The sequence below is a fragment of the Orbicella faveolata genome, unplaced genomic scaffold, assembly GCF_042242905.1.
Source record: "Orbicella faveolata isolate gen_17 unplaced genomic scaffold, um_ofav_v1 contig_1, whole genome shotgun sequence".
Taxonomy (NCBI): Eukaryota; Metazoa; Cnidaria; class Anthozoa; order Scleractinia; family Merulinidae; genus Orbicella; species Orbicella faveolata.
Genome location: NW_028301536.1, coordinates 8,007,614 through 8,031,661, shown reverse-complemented (window position 1 = coordinate 8,031,661; position 24,048 = coordinate 8,007,614). Strand labels below are relative to the sequence as shown.

Sequence of the window (24,048 nt, the reverse complement as noted above, 5' to 3'; positions counted from 1 at the left end):
AATCATAAAATTCATGTTTTTATGCTTTTATTAGCAGGCATTTATATAAAGGCTGTACAAATAAGTGATTTACCTCGTAAGGCAAAGCAAAAGACGTTAATTTTTAACCTTATTATAACTTAAGAAAGTGAAACAACGGCCATTTTTATATTACTGCAATTAATGTTATGGCAATATAATTGCCGAATAATTTATCCTTTCGTGGTATTAAATTGACCACAAGGAAACCACTAACAAGTTACCATCATTTTTGCACAGTGGCTAATAATATTAATAACATTCATTATTTTCAGCTCAAGCAATTGCTCCTTTGGATATGATGTACATAAGTTTAACAGTGAGACTATAGCTGTCAGGGTCAAACTTAGTTACAGATGATTAAGTGAAATAAATGAGACTTCGGGCAAATAGTACATTTGTGTAAATTAAATGATAGAAGGCCAATTTTGATATATTAAAATTCTGATTTGGCTCCGGGGCTTAAGGGAATAAATCAATAGAAATGAGTTATTTATCTCTCATCACAAACATAGTTACAATTTTAATGTATCAAAATTGGCCTATTTCTACTTATAGTCAGATATTTCACCCAAAAACACATCGCAATGCATTTAATTAATATTACAATAATATTAGCGCTTATATTTTTTGTACTAATTTGACACCTATCATGATTTTTTCTTTTATTCATATATATATAAGCCACTCTCTCTGTCTCCATGGGACCGGCTTTATTTCATTCATTCGTTTTTAATGCTTGCAGCGTTGTTGCAGCTATGTGTAGAAAACCTCCATAGCCATTAGTTATATTGTGTTGCGGATCATCTTTAAGTTGTTCGTTTGTTTGTTTGTTCGTTTGTTTGTTTGTTTGTTTGTTTGTTTGTTTACACGGCTTAGAGGGTTAAAATGTATTCTAAATGCTATACCAACAACTTATAACCCTAAATCAGTATACACTACTTCTAACTTGTTTATCAGCCAAAAGAGTCTCTATCTGATTGAATTGCGTGTAATTATAACATATCAGTCTGCGAAGACATGTTCTTAATTAAGCGCATATTCCTACGTGCATGAATTCTCTTCTTCCAGTTGCTCGATTAATTTTTTTCGTTTGGAATATTGCGCGCCAGATATATTATAAAACACAAAAAATGATATAATACTATTCCAGTAGGAGCAAAGAAAGGGAAACTCTGCTAAACATATCAGTTGCGGCTAATTTATTTACTTGAATTAAAAAACAATCAACCTTTAGTTAATCGTTAGAAAATACGTGCAGTTGTCTTGTTTTCAGTGTTTGGGCTTCTACCATTTTCTTTTATCTTTGATAAGTTGATTAATTCCTTTCGGCATTATGCCTTACATTTTATACACCTGATTTATTTTGCTTGTTTCATATAAAATAAATGACAACTGGCTTTAGTATCCAACTTCACTAACCAATGCCTCACCGTATTTATGTACTGAACGCAGCATGTGCTCGTCTTAGTCCCCCTTGCCAAAACACGCTTTAGATGAGGATAAACGTTACATAACAGCTATGTATATTCTTCAATAATATCTAATGAACTGTGCGACTTAGAATTACGTCATCCTTAACCGCCAAATACGATATTTCAGGAGCCGATTATTTGATTGTCTCTTGTATATGTATAAATATATTTTGGACTTGCCTTTAAGTCTAATTCAGTCTGAACAAACGGCCAGTTTATCTTTTGACATTGCTATTTGTTTTGCATGTTTATTTTGTTGAATCACTTTAGGAATTATCCTGCTATGTTATACCTTTAACAAGAAATAGAGAATAACATTGTAAACGGCATCTTACTCTTCGATCGATCCCATTGATCCACACTGTATCGTATTTCTGATACCTGTAATTAGACTAAACGATTAGTCTATAATATTAATTAGTAATTTATGTCAATTCTCTATCATTAAGTTTATCGTTTGGACACTTTTGTGTCACCCCAGTCTGAACACACATATTCAGCTTATTTAGACAACTGGTTCCTTTTTCCAACCCGATTCGCAGGCTTCAATTGTGAAGTGGTATTAGTGTTACTTACTTTTAAGCTAAAATAATGAATCATGCTGTCATGATTTTCTTAAAATTAATCAACAGTAGTCAGATCGCTTACTTCAGATTTTTTGCACGTCGATAAGCAGTCAAGTTCCTTCTAAGTGGAAAGAACTTCCACTAAAAGAAAATTAGCCTCAATTTATCACTTCCGAAGGAATTGTTTTCATTCAGTAACCGCACCAAGAGCGGACTCGGGATGATTAATGTAGTATACCCAGTAGAATGCTATAAATGAAAAATAAACTAAAGGGAAGATGGCTCGAGCAACACGATCAATCCAATGAGACTTGATAGGTGCTGGTGGTTTGGGCGGCTCCTTTTCGACCTCTTTAGTGGGTCCATTTAGAGGAGTCATCTCTGTGCTTTCCTTGGGAAGGTCATTTGATGTATTCTTGCTGTCCATTAACGTGACCAGAGTCTCTGCTGGAATCTCCTGTGTGACCAAGGAAAAGAACAATTGCAATATTAACATCCGTCACATCCGTCTGTGTTTGATAAAAAATTAAAAAACACGTCAACTTACAGGTACAAGACTTGGCGTTTACTTAATTACTATAGTTAAGAACATTTAATTTCTGTAAATTTCAAATTGTTTTGTTTTGGTGATATATTTTGATTGTGGTACGTATTTTAATGATGCACCCCCCCCAAAAAAAAGGTATCATATTACACCCTGGCTGCAGACAGAAAGCTTCATTTCTACTGAGCTGAGCTATAATAATTTATTTCTGTTCAAACTGTATTTCATTAGAACCAAACGTTCTGCATGTTTGGGCTTGTCTTGTCGAACGAACACCCCGTCCGAGCCAAAATCGAGCTCAGGATTCTGTTATTTTGTTTTATTTTTTTTGTAGTTGAAATTACAGGTACTTCTAAAAGGCAAATCTTTGTTCTGGGAGATGTAAGTCCCTATTGACAGAGCACGCGACCTAGGGTCTCAGTGGATTCTCCATTTCCAAACAAAAACACCACATGCGTCTAAACTGCACGACTAAACCTGTTTAACTTATGAAGCCAACAAAAATGACGAGGAAAGGAAAACTGTTGAGTCCGAAGCACCAAAGAGCTGAACTTATGATCATTTGGCAGACATGTCTTAATTCTAAGGCTTTTGGAGCACTTCGAATTATCGAATTGGAAGATGTGGAGCTGTGAGAGAGCTGGGAGACTGGAGCCATGAAAATCATATCGTTAGGTTGTGCAGGAAACGCTTCGATTCCTGGAATAAAACCAGTTTAGTAATATTTTCTGCAATGAGTAAAGTATTAACTGAAGCATCGCGTACCTTGTATAGTGATTTCATTTTTTCGGATTTTTGCTCTCTCCGTCTTTCAGTCCAGAATCGCGGATCCGTGTTAAGAACTAGGATGTATTCCAGAAGTGACATGAAGATAAAACCCAGAGACGTCATGAGGAAGTAATCAATAGCTTTACTGTAGCTGACCTGTTGATGAAGAATAAAATTACATCATTTATCTTAACTGATTTTGGATGGTTCAAGTTTTGGTTAACAAATATCTTCAAGATAACATTGTTGGCTTCCTCGCCTGATCTTTCTGAATCCATCTATGTAGTTGAAATTAGACTATCTCATACTCCATTGGACCCAGCTAATGCTGTTAATTTTTTTTCCTTTTCGGCGCTGGACAAACACTATGCTCATTGCAAAAGTCACCTTTGGCATGTTTGAGTTGACAGCTCCATACAATAGTATTGTGGTTAGAATGGTTGTTATGGAGAGAGTGACTCGGGCAGGCACGGCAGAGCGGTTGATCCAAAAGCAACACCAGCTCAGAATGACAAGGACTACAGCAGGCATGTAGGTCGCCGTGATGAAATACGACACACGACGCTTGAACGTGAAGAATGCACGAAGACTGGCAAAAGACCCTGCGGATCAATGAAAATGTAATTTACTTGACAACATTCAGTTATCAAGATTTTTCTTTCTGATATCCTGATTCAGTTGGGTTAGCCTTTCAGGGTGTTGAATATCAGTCGAGTCAGCTTTCGAGAATGTTAAATGGACTGTTAAAACTTTAAATATTGCATTTATTGCATTATACATGCAATTAATTTAAATTGAGCTAGTAAAATCTTCCGACGTAATCTTTACAACCTGCTAAGCTCCGTGAAAGTCTTTTTTTCTTTTACAGTGTCGTACCTTTACTATTAGTGTTTGCCTTGGTTGTGGTCTTTGCGCCAACAAAGTCAAACTGCGCCATTTCTTTAGAAACGATCTCAACTCCTTGAGACTTTCCTCCTTTCCATCGATAATCCACATCAGCAGTGGTATGTGCATCTGGCGTAGACCGGTAGAACGGTGGATAACAATGATTATTATATGACTGAGAAAATTACTTCATTGTGATTGGCTGAGAGCAGGCCAATTTAACGTTATTGCAGACCTGCCGTTCATGAACTGATGTCCTAACATAAATCAAAGTCATGATGCCCAAGAATAATTTTGACTATATTATGCCTATAACGATGACGACAAAAGCGAGGTTTTCTCTCCGTCGTCTGAAAATGACGAAATTTGTCAAAATGTCCCTCTTAGTTTTTTGTCTAGCACGCACGCTTAATTTGCACGAGCCAAACTAACCATTTAGCTATGGTAAACCCAATGCAATCTTGATAGTCTTTCAAACGGCGAATACGATGATAACACCTATTTTACTTTGATTTTTCACAGGGTGATACTTATCAATTTTCTATTGTTTTTTAAGTTTCTTTTGAATTTCTATATCCTATTTTACTGTGATACTAGCTCAGAGAAATGATCAAATCATAAATCACAAACTATGTAAATATGAAATCAGGGCAAGTTATCTTTTTTCTGTCCTGCCCTGTTGAAAATGCTCAATTTTGCATAAATCTCATCGGTTGTCTTGGTTGATCAACCGGTATTTTGAGCTCTCCTAGATTTCACAAAAATGTGAACTCACTGGAACCTTTAAATCATATTTCTGAAAATAGTTTACCAAAAGGTTTTTTTTGGGCAAAATACACAGGTAAAGAAAAATTCGAACTTTTAATTTGGTCCTGTCGCCGGAAGGCAGGTGCTCTTAAGGATTTACATTACGAGTGATATTTGTAAATTATCTCAAAATTTGAAATTTGGAAGAATTATCAAAAATCACACGTAATGTAAATTCTTAATTGCACTCGCATTCATAATGGTAATTGAACTGAGTGGAGTGCAATTTGGTCTGAAATCACAAGTATGACTTTCGACCAAAATTGCACTCCACTCAGTTCAATTGCCACTTTATTAGATCCATTTTGAAATCACATGATTTTATCGCCTTAAATTTTAGATTTTTGGTCACAGTAGCTGGTTTGTTAAAAAAAGCGGAACCGGAAACGCCTTTACGTCTCATTTAGTATGCAAAACGATGTCATGTGACGAAAACTCATTCGAGCATGACAGAGAAACAAGCAGTTCTGAAATCAGAACGAAACTAGTCTACTTTAGGCACAAAAGTTCAGTTCCCATCGCCTGAATCAATGATGGAAGGCCTTCCTTTCTTTTGTGGTCGAGGCTGAGACTTTCATTGTCTTTGGAGAAGGAATTTGAAGATGCATCCTGTGTAATTCTGCGATCGATTTCTTTTCAGTTGTGAAACTCCCTCGAGTGCACGATGCCCAGTGGAGAGGACGTTTTTTTTCTTTTAACCACCGTTTAATGACATGATTTTAAGGGAGTCTAGCTCGTTATCATCTTCTTTTCTTTTTGTGACCTCGGCGTAGGACTCAACACTCAGGACCTTGTCAAGTTCTTGCGGCGCCATTTGTTTCAAGATATTTCAAAGATGGCGGGACTGGCACCGGCTTCGTAAGACGTTCGTTCATTCACTGTTTTGTGCAGTGGGGCGTATTTTGACTATGTTTATTCACAGCGACAGAGTTGAGCTCTTTTGTTGCTTCGTTGGAAACTACCGCAAACCTGGAAACATCTACCTTCTTGAGATGGCTCTGAATTTGTTGTGTGGTTTTCGTTTGTTTATGTTTTACTGGACTCGGTATCATACGGATATTGAGCAGATGTTGAAGAAAAAGCGCCAAAATATTCGTCAAAATGGGCACTGAAAGTTGGAAACTTCCATTAAAGTAGGTCTTCTGCCTGAAGGAGTTCATAATCGTCATTCAGAAACTGCAGTTAATTAAATTCATCAATTTTTTTGGAAAAAACTACAATAACAACAAAGTTTTGGCACTAGTAGTGTTGCAAAATTCTCCACACAATGGCTTTTTGCCTTTCATTTTCCTAAAATTTTATTGATTACTTTATCTTGAGATCTGATTGGTTGTTTTGTTTTACTGTCCCATTTTCATTGGCTGAGAAAAAGATGCGATTTAGTGCAAAAAATGGTGCGATTCGTGAATAAATCGCACCACTGAGAGCAATCAGATTGCAAGGATAACCAGTGATTTCAAAATGGATTTAATAAATACAATAACCCACATGTAGCTGGGTGACCGTATGAATGCAAGTGCAATTAATGATTTAATCTACGAGTCATATTTGAGAATCTCTCAAAATTGCATGAACCTTACTAGGCAAGAGCAACTTTAATTGCTCGACCTTTCATACGAGTATTTATTTATTGACTGAGAAAATTATGAACGCGTGCGTATTAATTTGGCCTGCTCTCAGCCAATCACAATGAGGTACTAATACGCAACAAGAAGGTTACTTAACAAGTAACAACAATAATAAAGTGTATTATCGTTTGTCTCACGATGTAGTCACTTGAAATGTAGATCGCGATTTACATCTCAAGTGACTACATCGTGAGACAAACGATAATACACTTTATTATTGCATCTACCACGATGAATAACAACATCCTTTTCCTCGACAAGTAACAACAAGGTTGCAAAAGCACACTTTTTAACCACTGTGATGGGAATAGAAATCCGCTTTCTTCAGATATCTCTCTGCCTAATCGATTTTTTCAATACTGTACGTATATCACAACTATTCTCAAGAAGGCTATTACTGATTATTTAAAAGTCCCTTCCGTTATGGCTTCTACTGTGTCATTCTGTTGGTGGATGCCATTTTAAAGTCACGCCGGCGACGCATTTTCACTTGTACAATCCCCCTCCCCCTCCCCCTCCCCTCTTTAAAAAATAAATCATAAGAAAAGCACGCAAGCAATCAGTTCAAAATATCATTTGCACAAACATTGTACTCACAGCTCTCAATGATTAAAGGACAAGTTTGAATGTCCATTGGGTACAAGCGAAGGTTCATGTCACACTGTGCGGTAAATGTAATCCTACAGTTAATACAAGAAAAGACACACGTTTAACACTAAAGGATCTAAATTACAACAGTATTACGCAACAATGTGTCGAAGATTGTGAACGAAGCTCACATTTCTATGACAGAAACCTTTGATTCATTCAAGCAACGCGAGAACTGAGATTCCCTTAGGTTGCTAGCTTAAATAACACAAACACTCCTTGATCTAGATGTACCTTGTGCTGAAGTAAACCTTGCCATCGCCATGTATTTTTATTCTCATGTTTTCTCGCGTCACTCTGTGATACTTTGCAGCTTTTACATTCCAAAAAAATGTGTCTGGTGTCCATATCATCTTGGTCGCGTCTCCTGCCATGTTAAAAGGCGTGCTGAAATTATGCGCTAGCCTTGGATCATTCCACCATTGACGGAAGAAAATATCCATCGTGTATTCCTGAGAAGAGAAAAACCAAAGTTACATTTGATTAAGAAAATTAGATAACCATCGGTGTTAACTTGTTGACTTTTCCCTCACCATGCTAGCCTCTTTAATTTCTCCAATGGAAATGATCTTGAACTCCACGTCGACCATAACAGGCGGACCTGTGAAGAGAATTATAGAGAATTTACCCGTCATGCTCCAACCAACACTGACTCAGTTAGTCACTTCGGCCTTCGCAACAGTCAGTCATCTCCAAACTGGCGGGGAAAGTAACCCCAGCCTACACAGTAGTTTCATTTTCCAGAGCACAAGGGACGCAAGAAAGCGATGGGCGCGAGACGAGCAGACATTTTGTTTGCTCCACCTAGCACCCCTCTTGCTATCAGAAGGAAACGATTTCTTAAAGCTAAACAATCCCAAGCTTGGGATTCAATTTCGCATACTTGTATGCTTGTTCGACTCGTTAATAACTACTGACAACTATACAGGCCACATAACGATTATTTCACATACAATACGAGCCCATATTTGACGATATGCGTATAACAGTTAGCCTTGTATTTGTAATATTGTAGGAGGAAAATGTCCACTAGTGTTATCGACAAAGAATCAAACAAAAATTACTATTCCGCTCAATTTTTAGTTGTGCTAACCGTTGTTAATGTTTTTCGTCTTACCTCCAGCGTTCGGTCGCAACTTTTTGTCGTGCGCCGTCAAGGCTTCGTTTATCTTCCGAGACAGATTTAAAGCTTCTTCCATCGACTTCGTGTAGTCTGTTAGTGGCCTGCGATAAAAGAGCGCATAATCTAGATCTTGTCCGACATGTAATTTCGCAAAGTATAGCTTCAAATAAAACAGTCAGTAAATTATAAGCAGCCGAAGTTGCTCCCACTCGTGAGCCAATGAAATGTCCACACCGATTTAATGCACACGACGATAATTGAGCCAGTAGGACTTCGCAGAAAATTGAAAGGCAACGTGGTGTTTTGCGCTGGACGGAAAGTCACGTACAATCTCAAAATTTTGGTCCCTAACAGCTGGGAAATACTCACGGTATGTTTAATGTCTACCTCAGCTATCGATTGATGGTGAAATTCAACTACGTGGCATTGTGTGGGAGACATAGGTTTACACTACAGGAGATTTTTCCGGATTAGCAAATGTTTCCAGATTCATCAATTTTAGAGTATTCGGATTCGTAGGTGTTTACACTGAAAGGGTATTCGGATTCCTAACTGTTTACACACGACGACAACTCCGGCCGCAGCATTCTTGATAAAATGGTTACCCAGCTGTTTGTTGCCTCGACAAGGTGAAACAAAATGTTGCCAAAAAGAAGGCTATGAGTTGGGCTATGAGTTGGGTGAGTCTAAAATTTTTCCCCTCTTTCGACCACAATATTGTTGTCCATTATGTTGTCTCTACAGGCTGGTCTTATCCAAAACCGTAGAGGTCTTTGATCGCGCCATCGTTGTCGTCTCCGATAAGTGTGGAGGACTTCAACATTGTTTCGTCAATAATTTTCGTTTTCTGAGGAATATGACATTACTCAAAATAAAATCGGTTTCCTGTACCTGTAACATGAGGCGACCAGCGACCGCCATCAATGTGACTACTTGGTCCGCAAACTCAACCAAACGAATGCAACCAGAAAATTATCCGGATTCGAAAGAAAATCGTTTACACTAAAAGACTCTCTGGATTCGATATTGGCCAACATTAGCTACATTCCTATTTCGTGGTCGGCAATGCTTCAGAAACGGAAAAACCTTGGTGGCTATCATCATACGACCGCACTGGCTCGACAGGTGACAATCAACCCCTGTAGCTACGCGACCACGCAGCTCGCAGAAGAAGGATTAAGACTTCGATGTATAATAATCGTTCTTAGCAGTTGACACCAATTAAGAAAATTAATCCAAAACGGTGGAAAATAAGCTTCAATTTTGAGAGAAATGGATCAAGACAAGGGAGGCAGTTTTATATCATTAGAATATAATATACATGAAATATAAACAACTATCGTGATACAAAGACAAGACGTCTTGTTATTTTGTTGATAACATGTGGCGAGTGATAATCTGTTCAGTCTTGTGTGAGACCAGGATCATGAATAGCCTCGGCTGTACCCGAAGCACATTTTATAAACGTCGCCTTTACAAGCAGGGCGCTATTTAATTGCCAAACATTATTATTGAAATGAAAATCATTTCTCAGTCCAAAACAAGGGAATCGCCTTTTATATTTCGCCGCTATTTACTAATTTTGAAATAATTTCTTTGAAGTCCGCTTTCTTCCCTGTTGCGAGATCCGAGTGATAGCGGCAAATAAACGGCATTTTTTCCCCTGCATCTCAGGGTGCTTTAGGACTGCATTTCAGATCTGCCGGTCGAAAATATGCCTTTTTTTCTGATTAATGTCTTGAAATGCTATGTTCCTTTTATTCGTTTTGGTTGTAAATAACAGTGTTGTTGTGATCTTCAATATCACACATTTCTTCGCAACATTAACAGCGTGAAAAAGATCAATATCGCATATTATTAGAAAATGTACATTTTCTACCAAAAAAACAAGGCCACTTTCGCCTTGTAAAACTATATGCGCCATAATTGAGAAAAAAAAAACACCTGTTAACCTCCTCTTTCTTAATATTGATCAGGATATATCGCTAAGATAACCTTCCTATTTCAAATGTTATAGATGACATTGAATAGTTCAGCTATCTTACTCCCTGTTGCGAGTGAGGAATATGGCAATAAGCTATTTCTTTCCATACCGCATGCCTGCAGCTCTCCTACTTGAACACACCAAGTTATCTCGCATGCTAACCGTCTGTAAACTTCAGAATTAATTTCTGATAAATTCCACGAAATGACATCTTACTTTTCTTCTTCTGCTTCGTGAGATCTCCCAATGACGTTTGTTATAACCAACAAGAACAATACCGCTGAACGTGTCCTCATGATTATGCGATCTAGGCTTCAAGAACCTGTTGAGAGAAAACACACTTGTTAAAAGAACATAACTCGTGGAAGCTGCTGAAAACCTGTTCCTTACACATATTTATTCACTTTTAGTTTCGATTATCGGAGATACTGGTTCATTCACAGTTGGTGACATTAATGATTTCACTAAAATGCAAATTACTGCCTTTATAAATACATAAACGCGAGAATAAATTGTTTTCCGCACAACTTGATGTATGACAACTGTACAGTTACATTAAATTTGTACAGGGAGTCTAAACCTAGAGTCGCAAAACCTACGCGACTAGCTTATTTTCAAGTGGTTTCTGGTAAACGTGTTGTGCTTGTTCGCCTATTTAAGAAAGACTGAGATTGAAAATGTGTATTAATTTTCACTTCGAGAGGACAAATATATTCGACCTACCAAACCTTGGTATTCATCGCCTTAGAGTCTACACGGAAAAAGTTGAATAGCAACTTACGGTCTTTTTCAGCAGCTCCGACTCAGTATTTTGTGTTCCCTGACTGTTTACAGTATTATGCAAATAATTTTCTTACCACATTTCTTAGATTCAATTGAAGTTGGATCTAATAAAGAAGGAACGAACACTTTGATTTCTAAGACATCGTTACTACTTGATTTTATATCCTCAATGTGTCGTGTTGGTCTTATCTTTGGAAGTCTCAAAAAAGTGCATCTCTTAAAGAAGAAGGATTTTATACGTAAAAAATGGTTTTTGCACAGCCGCAGTTATTGTTTTGCACAGTTAAGGCGCCAAGAAGGTCTGTTTCCAACTTAAGCGGTCGGCCGTGAATATCAAAATAAAAAATAAGCGGTGAAAATTCTCAAGTTACTCGAAAAATGTGTATGTTTTTTGTCAATTCTTTATCAAAAGTTCAGATTCAAGAGGCATTTTAACTTGCCCTAAACATTTAATCGATTTCTCTCAATATTTTTTTTCAAATCGTCCATTTCATTTCAAATAACTCTGCGTTATTGAGCCAAGTTTACAAAATTCAAAAACAGTTGCAAGACAATACAAGTTAACCGGTTTTGGTGTTATGGTAACATATTTGTAAATTTGGATAGCTCCATTCGATAAACTGCTATATAATCGAAATGATTTTATAAATCATCTCTAACGTTTAACTCTTAAACTTGCTAATTAAGTGTATGAGATATCATTTAGAACTTATGCGTTCACGGTTTGTGATTATTCCATTAGGTGGTGTCTAGACGAATCACAGCGGTGAGTTTTTTCATGCCTTAATACAAGTTCTCTTACGCTGGCACCATTAAACATCGCCAACTGAATTAAATTGCTGATTCGTTTTTAGGGAGTTCACAGTCACCTTAAAATTGGCTGTTTCAATGTGAGAAACTTGGCAATTGTTTTTTTTCTCTCCAAGTTAGTTTAAGAATTTTGGAACAATAAAAACGTCATAAGAGTGAAACGAAAAAAACAACTCTTTTTATCAATGTCTTCGCTAATTTGATTAGTTAATGGCTTTTGGCGCATGCAGACCGCTTGTTGTGAGAGGAAAGGATCCTGTTTAAAATGAGATTTAAATATACAGCATTTGTATTCTCAATGGTCCTCAGTCGGATGGAATAACTTATTGAACGCCAAGTTTTTTAAAGCACGTTTAATTATGGCAATTTTCCCAAAGAAAGACCTTGACTGTCTTGGTTTATCTAGAGGAAATCGGCACAGCAGCGTATAATATGATGAAGATATTTTCTGATTAGTCATGAACAGTGTACAGCGAAGTCCATAACTGTTAGTCACAAGGGAATCTTTTCTTTTAGTCCGAAGATATCGATTATGCTTGGTGATAAAAGTCCAGAAATGTCTTCCCGGACAGGTTTCTTTTTCTGGAAGGACCAACATCATTGAGACGTTTAGTACCAGTGGTAGATATTTCCAAGTTACACCGAGTGAACCTATAGGTTCAGATTCAGAAGCCAACTATCACGTGAATACACACTGACTGCAATTGCTATTTGCCGTTCCCCGGTTCCAAAATTTTGATAAATTTGAGCAAAACAGACTTTTAGTGGATGCGGTCTCATGGTTGATAAGTTATCAAAAAATCTTGCGCTAGATTGATTGCCCATTCTGTTGCAACGCGTTTACCTGTTTTACAAGTGATTGCTTATACCTACTCCTCCAATTCATTTCCGTTATTAATTTTTGTTGACGGTTTTCCTTTGCGTTCTACATCTGGAGGTTTTGTAGTTCCCGTGTATTTAACTAAGAGCTACCCCCTATTGAGTAACAAACAATTCGACACTCTACCACAACAATGAAATCTCAGTGCAAGGTAACGTCTATGGTTTTCACCAGTCTCGCAGATAAGAAGGACACCATAACAAACAAAACCGCGTAAACATTCTTTGTAAGGATTAATTCATTAGTAAATGCAATATCTCGTGTTTTTGTTAAGAAATAAGCAAGTTGTTGATTCCCTTTCATTTCTGTTGCATGATTCTGAGATTTCATTTAAAACTCTTGCGGAGTGTGATTTACTCTTCCTCTACAATGTATTAGTCACTCATATCGACAAAACTTTTAACAAAGATTCCATATTACAACTAGAACATGGAATTTAGAACAATTTCTAGTATTCAACATTTCAAAATCATTGCCTTAGTTTCTTAGCCACAATCCTTAAATTCCAATGGTTGAGTTCCTATTACTCCTTTGATGTACCTGTGATTAGAAATGACTTTATTTAAAAATTATCTCTGAATATATGAAGCATTTTGAATGCAGACCAGACATCAACGGCGAACAAGAGTAAACTGATAATATGGAATTCTTTTGCTGCTGGCACTGGGGCTATAGTGCTACCTATTGTCATTCCACTAACAAATGTCTCACTCCGAAGTAAACTCAGTAAAGCCCAGAACTATTCCTTAACCTGCTAGCCAGAAAATGGATACTTTAACTGACGCAGCCTATGATTGAAGTGCTGATTATACAATATATCGTTATTTATAACAGAATAACCGAGTACTCCTGTTTGGTGGTGGAACAGGAAACCCCGTGGAATCCCTTCAAAACTCGTTGCCACGACCCGGAGATATCAGGCAGGACCAGACAATGGCAAATTGTCTGTAAAAATGATTTTTTTTTTTCTGTCACTTGATTCTTTCTTTTAACTGGTTCCCGAACTAAATGAGCTAAATTCGTGCCAAAATATAAATTATTAATAACGAGCTAAATTACAGCAAACAAAGAAACAGCGACTGAGAAGCTTAAGCTTACAATTTGACTTTTGTCAGTGTTTTGGTCGCTGCTGCATGCTAACTAAACTATAAAGAGCGTTGTGATAAAGTAAGCCTTAAGGTTCCAGACTGTAAGAGTAGTTACATCAACACACTAAGAAGACGAAACTGCTTAGAGATGTGCCCACTGTTACTCAAGCACCTGTAACAACACTGCATGAGTGCCTTCCTTTTGAAGCCTTTTGAATTGCAGTGAAATATTAATCATGTGAATGAATTTTCTATTTAGTGCACTAACTGAATTCTGCAACGAGGATATTGGTCGCCGGCGTCCTTTTTGGTTTAGCAATAATCGAATACACTAAGAATTACTCATTATTATTCCTTTCAATTTTTAACAGTGACTTAAGTCACGGAAAATGAAAATAAATATTTCTTATCTTGTTTACCATGTTCGATAGTAAAGCTATTTTAGACACTTTATAACTCTACGCAGTATACCTGTTCTGCAGATTCTAACCTTCCTCATTCCTCGTAGCTTCGATACTCTCCATATATACCTTATTTTGTCGCAAAATGTTATCATTTTAAAAATGCGAGACAAATCTCTTAAAAATGCCACAAATGCATCGAAACCACTTACTGTAACAATGCAATGGAGTTCTTCGTACGTTTATGGTTCTTTTCAAAAGCAGGATATGTCGGCTAGCCCCTCTAACGATTTGAAAAAGTTACCGTGTCATCACATTGTGTCTTTGAACCACGCGTGTTACTTTAGCATTTGGTTCACAGGAACTTTAACTGTAATGTAGTCCGTTAATTATACAAATTGGACAGCGGCCAGAACTTTAGCGGTTGAGAATTAGCATAAATTAAGGGCTCTTGTACGTCGTTGTGGAAGATTCTTAGAACGTACTGGACTTATAAATATTGGAGATATTAACGCTTGGAGATGGTTGAAAGCGTTACTGGTGGTGCCTTAAAATAGTTTGAAGAGATTGCAAAAAACATACTTTCTTCAATCAAATGAAAGTCATACAGAAGATTAACTGTGCAGCTTAAGTATTTGAACGCTCCAAACTAATTGTTAAGAGAAAAAAGTAAAAACAGACAGGGCAACTACGACTTTTTTTCTGGTAAATAAATTCTAACATTAAGGTATTCTAAGCCACAATAAGAGCCCAATCGACGGGTGATAATATTAGTAAGTGCATTGCACAGAGCGATAATGCAGTTCTACATAAATATAAGAGATTATTTAAGTAAAATCCTGACATAATCTGTCAGAATTACATGCTCAGATTTTAAACTGGGTAATGCTATGTTCTAAGCGTGAGGTACGAGTCGCTTTTCACGTAAATATTTCCAAATTAAATTATTAATGGTTTCCGTGGTAGCCTCGTTCACTAAAGTTGAACTACGAACTGACGGCAGCATGTGGAGTGTCATAGCAGGACGCTCCCAAAAAAGGCGATTCCCTGCTGGTAAATACGAAAACACAATAAGGAATATGAAAATTCGTAAGTGTTGCCCGTAAATAAGGAAAAATGAAAGGCTACAACTGTCGCAGTTGGGGTGATAGGTGTTAACAATATCAACATGAGTTCATGCGTTTTGACTCCATGCAACCATCATCTATCGGAACCAAAGCTAGCTACGCTATGGGATATTTACCTCGCTTGTGAAATATTATAAACAACTCAAATTTATAGAGAAGTCGCTGTTTCTTAATAGCTCTTTGTGAGAGACAATGTGACCGACTGGTCCTGGGTTAAAATACATTGTAGCCATTAACTGAACTTGTGCTTGTGGTCTCCAGGTTGTGGTCCCAAGTAGAGCTGGATTGGAATCTGTGGCCACAGTCATGAAAATAACAATTTTTTTCAGCCGAAATAAAGTTAGATGAATTCCTTAAGACATTTACTTAGAAATAACAAGAAATCTTAGGAACCTAATTCACTTGGAGAAATTTTGGTAATTGCAGAGATTCACAGTTTCATAAGTTGAGCCGGCCAAGAGCCATAATCGGGGACGGAGACCATAAGCGCGCGCCATTTCTAGTATTGGGGCTGCCCCCATGATATGGGACAATTTTTCTATTTTTGGAGAAAAATGCGCCATCGCCTGCGGGACACGCGCGTACATGCTGCGAGGATTTTTGCGGATGTCGCGCGGGGGAAATGGCGTCCGAAATCCCGAAATTTTTCATGTTTTTGGCCCACAACTCAACGCGTTTACGTCTGTTGGAATTTTGCTAAGTATTTTCGTCGTAAGCTGCTCCAGTTTGAGTGACGTAAGGCAGTGTCGAATTTAGGTTTGTTCCGCTTTAAGCGTATATATATCGCTGACCAAGTTGTGTTCCGATGCTTCTTTTACATGAGCTGTACATTACTCCACTTTAAATTTCACATATGTTGAAGATTAACAGTTTTCCACGACACAGCAAAAAACTAGCTGGATATATTTAGATATAGCAGAGTTTCAGGACTTCATAGTTTCCTAGCTCCTCTTGCCACACGATTGCGAGGAATTTGCCAGTCTATCGCGACCGAAAAATAAAACAAAATAATCGCTAGTATGAGTTTCGCCTGAATTGTAAGCAGCACTTGATGTTTCATCAAGGCCCAATAACTCTACGTCCGTAGATACTGTTCAGTTTTATTTGTGCTGTTGTCGATGAATGAGAGCGCCCGCCGATGTGTGTTTTGTACAGTCAGAAAACAAGACATATTGTACTTCCGGCATTTTCGTGTGAAAACGTACATCGAACTCAAACAATAACTCTATAGTTTTTAAACATGTTTAAGATTGATAAATATTTCAGAACATATTAAAATCTAAGCTGAAAATATGTGAATAAAGCAGAAATAATCAGCAAAGTTACGATGACTCTTTCTTTAATCAACTTCGAATAATGATTTCGACTTTGTTGATCGAGTTATCAAAACTCCTTGTCTATTTTCATTTTCGCAGTGTAAAATTTCACTCTGTTGAAGAAACACACGTGATGTTAGTAGCCTTTTTGCGTTCGTGAAATTTGTTGCAACATCTCAGCACAAAAGATAACGAAACAAATCTTTGTCAAGATTTGTTGACAATTGAAAACACCGACTCGGACTTGAAAGTGCACGAGCTGCACTATGTAAATGACTACCTGTGCGCCTCAGACTTTCCTTTCAAAAACTTTTGCAAACTCGCCAAACAAGCAGAAACAATAAGAAACCATCAAAACAGGTTTTGGTTATGATTAAGCATTGTCTGAGAAACTCACAAATTAACTCGATACCAGAGTAGAGAGTTTTCTTGCTATATTCTTAAGTCAGAACAAACGCAAAAGCATACGCGTAAGCTTACAACTAGCGCGAGCAGATCTTATTATTCATTCCCAGCGCGAGATTGAAGTCTTGTTTTCGACCCTGAAAAACCACCTTTTCCGTTAGCTCAGAGCATAAAACTACATATAGGCGCCCTGGTTCTTAGTCCCTGCCTTATTCCTGCCATCGCTGTGAAAAATACGCAAGAGAATCTCTCAACTCTCACCATTTGATCACGAAACGTGACAACATCCACGCGGGAGCCGCCGACATGTGCGTGGATCCGCGCGGATATATGACGTCGGGATGGCGCAATTTGTTCTAACAATAGAAAAATTGTCCCATATCATAGGTGCGCGCGAATCCCGAGACTTACGGTCTCCGTCCCCGATTATGGCTCCTGGTTGAGCGTATTTGAACCTAAGAAATATTTTGTTAAAGGTTTAAAATAGGTGATTCACATTTTTTTCCCCACTGTCTGTTTGTTTTAAACTGAATAAGTCGAAAATTTCCCATATATTCTATTATGAGTTATTGCGAAACCACAAACGTCATTAAGAACGTGAATAATAGGTTATATAGTTTGAAATTTGCTTGAGGATTAAACGAAAATTAAATATTCATATTTTCGGATTCGCTAATCTCTATTCCATCTTCGTAAAAGCTTTATTCCATTGCACTGCAGAAGACGAGACTGTTGGTCATAGAAAGGTCGTTATTCCGTTCTCTAAGATTTCGAAACAAAAACTGCGTTGTAACACTTTCGTTTTTCGTATTCCAATATTTGCCTCCCAGTGGTTAAGAGGTTAAATCACCAAACACTAGTGTGATTCGTTACTAACAGATGTTGTCACTTACATTTCAGGTTAAGGGCAACTTTGCATAAGATCAAGGATAACACATCTCTGCAATTACCGTTTTTGTAGTTTTTTAGTTTTACAACAGTGTCCATTGCCCTGGCTTTACATAAAATAGCGGGCAATTAATGTGTTTCTAACGCGAAGATAAATAAAATACAATAGCTAAAGAAGACGAGTGATTAAGAGACCACATATGCCGCAGAAAAACAATAGCCTGTCCGCGGTCGAAAAACGTGCAAAATACGTTTGCTTTGACGATTTCTTTTTATTAAAAGAAAAAACTAAGGTACAATGAAGTTATTTGAAAAATAAAGGGGTAATGGTAAATACATCTGTCAGGAAAATTCAAAAATTCTTAATCCATCTTTACAACTTTACAGCTAATTAAAATCCTCACTGTCTACGTATGAGTTTATCAGATTTTGCAATTCTTTGAAATTCATAGAAAAGGCCTTTTTGTCTTATTTTCGAACTTCTTGCCTTCATTTTATGTTCATCACAGATTAAAAAAAAAAAAATATATATATATATATATATATATATATATATATATATATATATATATATATATATGTGTGTGTTTGGTTCTGAATTTGGTTGAGGAAATCACTACATATTTCTTCTTGCAACTGATCGTGCCGTGTTCCTAGTCCAATCAAATTCCGCTCACCAAGAATATTTGTATTTCATTCACTTTCCATCGTTTGCTACATTTGTAAATTTTTATGAATCTCACTAAATCAGAAGGGTCTTGTATTCAATAAAAGCGATAATTTAATGTAATTTGAGCTATGTTAAAGAGTGTTCATTAATTTAGCAAACGTTTTTGTGGTAGAAAGCAGTTGAAACACCGCAGGCCCTCAAGAACCACAGCGTCGTTGGTGATTGCTGCGTCAGTTATGTTTTTAAAAATACTAATCTCTATATTTCCTGATAAAGAGCACTCTGCTGGAAATTTTTTGTGTTGTTCATAACGTGCACGTACACTTGTGTAGAGTACAAATTCTATTTGAAACGCGTTGTAATACCTTTCTGTAATTATCCTCTTCTGGCTGCGTAAAATTCAACAACTATGTTTGGGATTTGCATTTCCCTCTGACTAGGAATTTATCGTCAACAATTTGAAGAAAACTATCATGACCCATGACAGTTCCCATATGCATTCGATATATGGCTTTCCCAAATGCCTTTGTAAGTTATTAGTATTATCAAGAAATAAAGTAGCTTTTCCTTTATAATTGTCGCCTGATTAGACTGTGCCAAATATTTGCACTATACACGGGTAAGTTGAAACGCCAGAGATATTTTTAGAGTGTGAATCGGTTACGCCTCGTTCAACATTCGCTTGGTGGAAAACGTGTAAGGAGTGGGTGTGGATGATGTTCATTGCTTCCGTGTATTTCAGGAAAATTAGTTTTGTGGAAACGACCATGCTAATACGAATATTGTATATTTTTCAATTAGTTACCCTTCTGCCGCCTAAATCAAGTTTAATTATTGCTATGTTAGTGGGTTGTAATGATGGATTGCAATCCTCTGTCACAAATTTAAACCGTTGCATTCAAAACGAAACTCCATAGGTTCCCATGGTACTAGAAGTCCTCTCTCCTTCTGAGTCCTTTCAGTGAGGAGAAAATCGATCGACTACCTTTGAAAGGTCAAAGGCTGAAATTCGCTCTTTATGTATCTGTATTTGCCGTAAAATTCTATCATCTGTCATTTCAAAATTTATGTTATTAGAATGGATATTGAATTACGCGGCATCTGAATAGAATAGTTCCACTGAATAAACTTCATTGTCCCCTTACACAATAAAAATCAACAGAGATTTTATTAACTGCTTAAAGATTTACCCTAGGTAGACCTTTATACACAGTGTCAAAGGACAAAGTTTGAGAGTGGTGCTTCAAACTTTAAGCGTTTTCCATTAATCAAAAAACGGTTGATTGTTCTCAAGACTGGAAGGCAAGATAAAAGTTTATTATCTCCACAAGTGTCTCCTGGCAAATATATGCAACATTTGAAAATTCAAATTTCAATTCCCTAAACGCAATTCATTTCGTCTTGCCAAAACTCGTGCCACTACGAACATCAAAGAACCATATTTATTAATTAGTATGTACACAAGGTGTTTTGATCTTGTTATTGTGCAGTCCTAACAGAAACGTTATAATATTTTTCCCCTCTAATAATTTTCAGATCAGTGTAAATATCTGCAAACATTTTCAAAAATTTGTTGAGAAGATAGCCTCTTAGTAAGATTAGAAATGGAATCACGTACTAGTTGTTAAGGAGCTTTTAAATACTTTTGTGCGTCGCAGCTCAGTGTGACTTCCTTGAATTAAAAATGCAGTTACTGAAGCATTATTTAAAGAAAAATAGGTAATGCCTCAGTTGCCTCGGCTAAATTGTCGGTATGTCACGTTCAAAACGATCCAAAGGAATGTAGAAAAAAACACCCAAAGTCAAAGACTATCAGTTTCAAAATTGTTGCGTCCCTTACCTGAAGACACATACCTTTGGTTTAAGTTTTCTCTCTTGACTCAACAGCGTTAATAATAGTTCAGGTAGAAAAACAAGAATTAAAAAGAGACTGTCTTGCTCCAAGGTTGAGAGCACTCGCTCACGCTGACAACAGAACACAACAAATCACATTGATTATAAGAGAATGTTTTGTATCGATAATCATTATTATTGCTTAAATTATCTGTTCTTAGATCTTGAAGTTTAAAAACAGAACGTTTCAAACCAAAAACCTTTGTGATCAAGCCACCTGTCTTTTGTATATTAATTCAAAAAGTACCGATCGATGTGAATTCTTTGTTTGCAACAACTTGCCGCTGCCACTAATTTGCGAAGAAAATATTAAAACAGGAATTTTCACGACCTGGATATGTATAGGTACTCCTTCTTTATTCTGCCCTATATGAGTGCTTCAAGTTAATTTTATGCCACTACAGAAATTCTTGGAAATTTTTGCAATGAATAAAATGTAAGAATAGAGATAAATTGGGTGTGATGTTAGACCCCCGACGATTCAGAAATGTCAACGTCACTTAGAGGTCTTAATTTCATTTTGTTTCATTGCTAGATGGTTGTCTTACGAATAATTACAGCAAAGAAATAAGGTATCAAATCATACTTACGCTATGCTGGTCTGAACGTTATATCCACAAAAACTTAGAATGTGTTCTGTTCTCTTAAATATTGCATAAGGTGTTGAGCGTTAATTTGAGACACAGCAAGACACCTAAATTTAGAGGTTTTCAATCGGCCAAAGGACGCAAGCATCTTGCTGTGGATCTAAAGGCATTCTATTATAACGAAAACAAATACAAAAGAGGATAATTGGAGAACTAGCAGCTTCCTCTCTTGGCAAAGAAATCTGCCATTGCAGTCGATATATAACAAAATTTGAACGTATCACACTGATTGGCCCAGATTAGCTCTACCTGCGCAGCACTTTAAAGGAATTCTCTTCAGTAAGAAAGTCAGTGAAAAGAGTTATTAAATTAAACACCTTTGGAGATAAAATTCTTGAACTTGATCGGCAAATTACGCCCACACACTTATCAGATAAATTCTTGATCAGATACCTTGAAAACAGACGGGATCCTGATTAAACGTTTATAAATTTGTATCCTCAGGAATATTTCCGCAGGCATTTTAAAAATCTGCCTTTCCTTCGTAAGTAAAAATATTTTATAAAATGCTTCTTTAGTTACTGAATTTTACGAAATCAGAACTCTTTTCAATACCGTGACCAGGATGTAAAATTAATAAAGGTTTCGTATCGCCAAAACACATAACATGGGGTCGTAGAATTATTATTCTGACTAAACTTGTATTCTTTATGTTCCTTAGCTCGCGTTGGTCGATGCAAGATCATCAATATTGAGTGACTGGATATTCACAGATCAGGTAATGAACTAAAACCAAGAATTTGAGGTCATTACTTAAGAAAAGAACTTTACAGCTTGATCTTCGATATTAAATGCACAAAGTTATCTTGATGCTCAGATTCAACTTTTTCTATAAATAGACTCGAAATTGACATTTTATGAAAAGTGCTTTTTCTTCTATGAGATAATATTTTCTTATCTAGAACAAATTTTATTATTCAAACGATTACTGAAGTAACAATTTATTTTCTAGTGCTTTCTTGAGATAAATTATCTATCTAGGATGCCAAGTTTAAAATTTTTGATTTGATTTCAGAAACCTCCCTCGCATGTTTTTCTAGTTTGACTTTTATCTTTCAGTGCATGAACTAGTTTCATAATAACAACGAATCAAAGTTAAATTGGCGGTTTGCTGTTCACGAAAGAAAGTACGTGTCGAAAAAATCTAGAAGAACGATATTAGAAAACTTCATTTAAAAGCCATCGTAACAGGTGACGAGCATGCTGACACATAACAAGACGAAGAGGTTTCCGAGCAACATATCGTTCTCGACTTTGGCATGCTACTAGAAAAAAAAGGATAGGACTGGACAAAAAATGTCTTAGTGAGAAGAGTCCTCCATTACTTCTGCGTATTTTTTCAGTCTTTACAAACTATCTTCCCGTCAACTATGAAAATTTGATTTCATTGGTATCCATCACTTGTCGTAACTACGCTGTCAAATACAAATATGCCCTAAAAAGGGCTCTACACCTTAATTGCTTATTATCCGATGATATTATCTGATGATGATATTGACATTTGTGATTGTGCTGCTACTATTATTCATCGTTATTTCTTTATTGGTTTTTTTGTGCATTTGCAACCATCCATCATAAACCGCAACGATGAAAAATATTATACAAATCAATTTGCTCCAATATCAGTTGATTTACTCTGCTTCGATCGTTTTAAACTACTCTTTTACTCCAAAAGACGAATTAAAAGAATATCATTTTTCAGTTTCAAAAGGGGGCCTCTTAGATTCATTTTGTGGTTTAATGAGGTTTTGTTAACTACAGAATAATCGATGCACCTGTATTCTGAGGACAAGGGGAACTTCATCCAATAATGCCTCGAAGGTTGGTATACCTTCCACGATTGTTTTGGCAAATTACAAGAATGTCGGTCCAATTCGTTATTCAGACAACTCTAAAGACGTTTAGGATTTGTTGTTGTTGTTGTTGTTGATGTTATTTTGCTCATGTTCTATCGCATTTTATCTTTACTCTTCGCAAATTGAAATATGGAAAAACAAAAAATTCTTCACACATGAAATTGCTCTTTCGCTGTTGGTTCTCTGCGAAGGATTAGAGGGGGATCTAGCAAGCTAATTACGCTCATAAATATTACTTTTCGAGATGTTGCCGCGCTCATAGACAAAAACCCCATCCTAACATGCCTCTTGAACTACTGTTGAAGAAATGTTCGTCTTTATTCAGATGTTGAGGCGAGAGAACCCAAACTCATATGAGCTCGTAACTTCCATTCGAAGACATTTTTGTTGTAACATAGTAAGAACGTTCGCACCGGCAATGTGAGAAAGCTGTTGGACCTGAGCCTGGGGTGCTCTTGAGTCTGTTAAATCGTAAAAACGAATTCTCCACGCCAGAGTTACATTTAGTTTTGCAAAACTGACGATACGCTTCAAGTATCCAAAATGAAAACAGTTTTTTTTAGCAGCATACAACCGTGCAACGCAAAGATCGGTTTACTGTACTGTCATATACTTTATTTCACACAACCAGTAAGTGTTCGTGATTTTTATAATTGTTTTTCTAATACATTACGCCCATTTTTAAAAAATATATATATTGCGCAAATCACTTCAATAAGATATATAGTCTCATCTTGTTCAAGTTGGAAGCAACAATTCTTGTTTCATTTAAATCTGTTATATTAGAAAGCAGCTGATAAAGCTGTTTGTAGCATGTCGCTGGAGTCTGCGATTGTTT

General features: G+C 36.7%; 1 protein-coding gene across 1 annotated transcript; it reads right to left on the bottom strand.

Annotated features, from left to right (window-relative positions):
- Positions 1–10: 10 nt before the first annotated feature.
- LOC110045892 (gamma-aminobutyric acid receptor subunit beta-3-like) lies at positions 11–21,325 on the bottom strand. Its single transcript, XM_089287666.1, has 11 exons — positions 21,298–21,325; positions 20,655–20,779; positions 10,663–10,768; positions 8,457–8,563; positions 7,873–7,940; positions 7,574–7,791; positions 7,289–7,371; positions 4,248–4,385; positions 3,759–3,973; positions 3,369–3,527; positions 11–2,516 (listed from the first exon to the last, which is right to left on the bottom strand). The coding sequence occupies exons 3-11, from the start codon at positions 10,740–10,742 to the stop codon at positions 2,247–2,249; spliced, it is 1,338 nt and encodes a 445-aa protein (XP_089143792.1). The 5' UTR covers positions 10,743–10,768; positions 20,655–20,779; positions 21,298–21,325; the 3' UTR covers positions 11–2,246.
- Between the last annotated feature and the right edge of the window lie 2,723 nt (positions 21,326–24,048).

Excerpts from the sequence above, each read along its gene's own strand:
- LOC110045892 (XM_089287666.1), bottom strand. The coding sequence starts at position 10,742 with ATGAGGACACGTTCAGCGGTATTGTTCTTGTTGGTTATAACAAACGTC. Across the intron at positions 7,941-8,456 it reads GTTGCGACCGAACGCTGGAG|GTCCGCCTGTTATGGTCGAC; the intron begins GTAAGACGAAAA and ends TTCTCTTCACAG. Across the intron at positions 2,517-3,368 it reads AAATGAAATCACTATACAAG|GAGATTCCAGCAGAGACTCT; the intron begins GTACGCGATGCT and ends TTGGTCACACAG.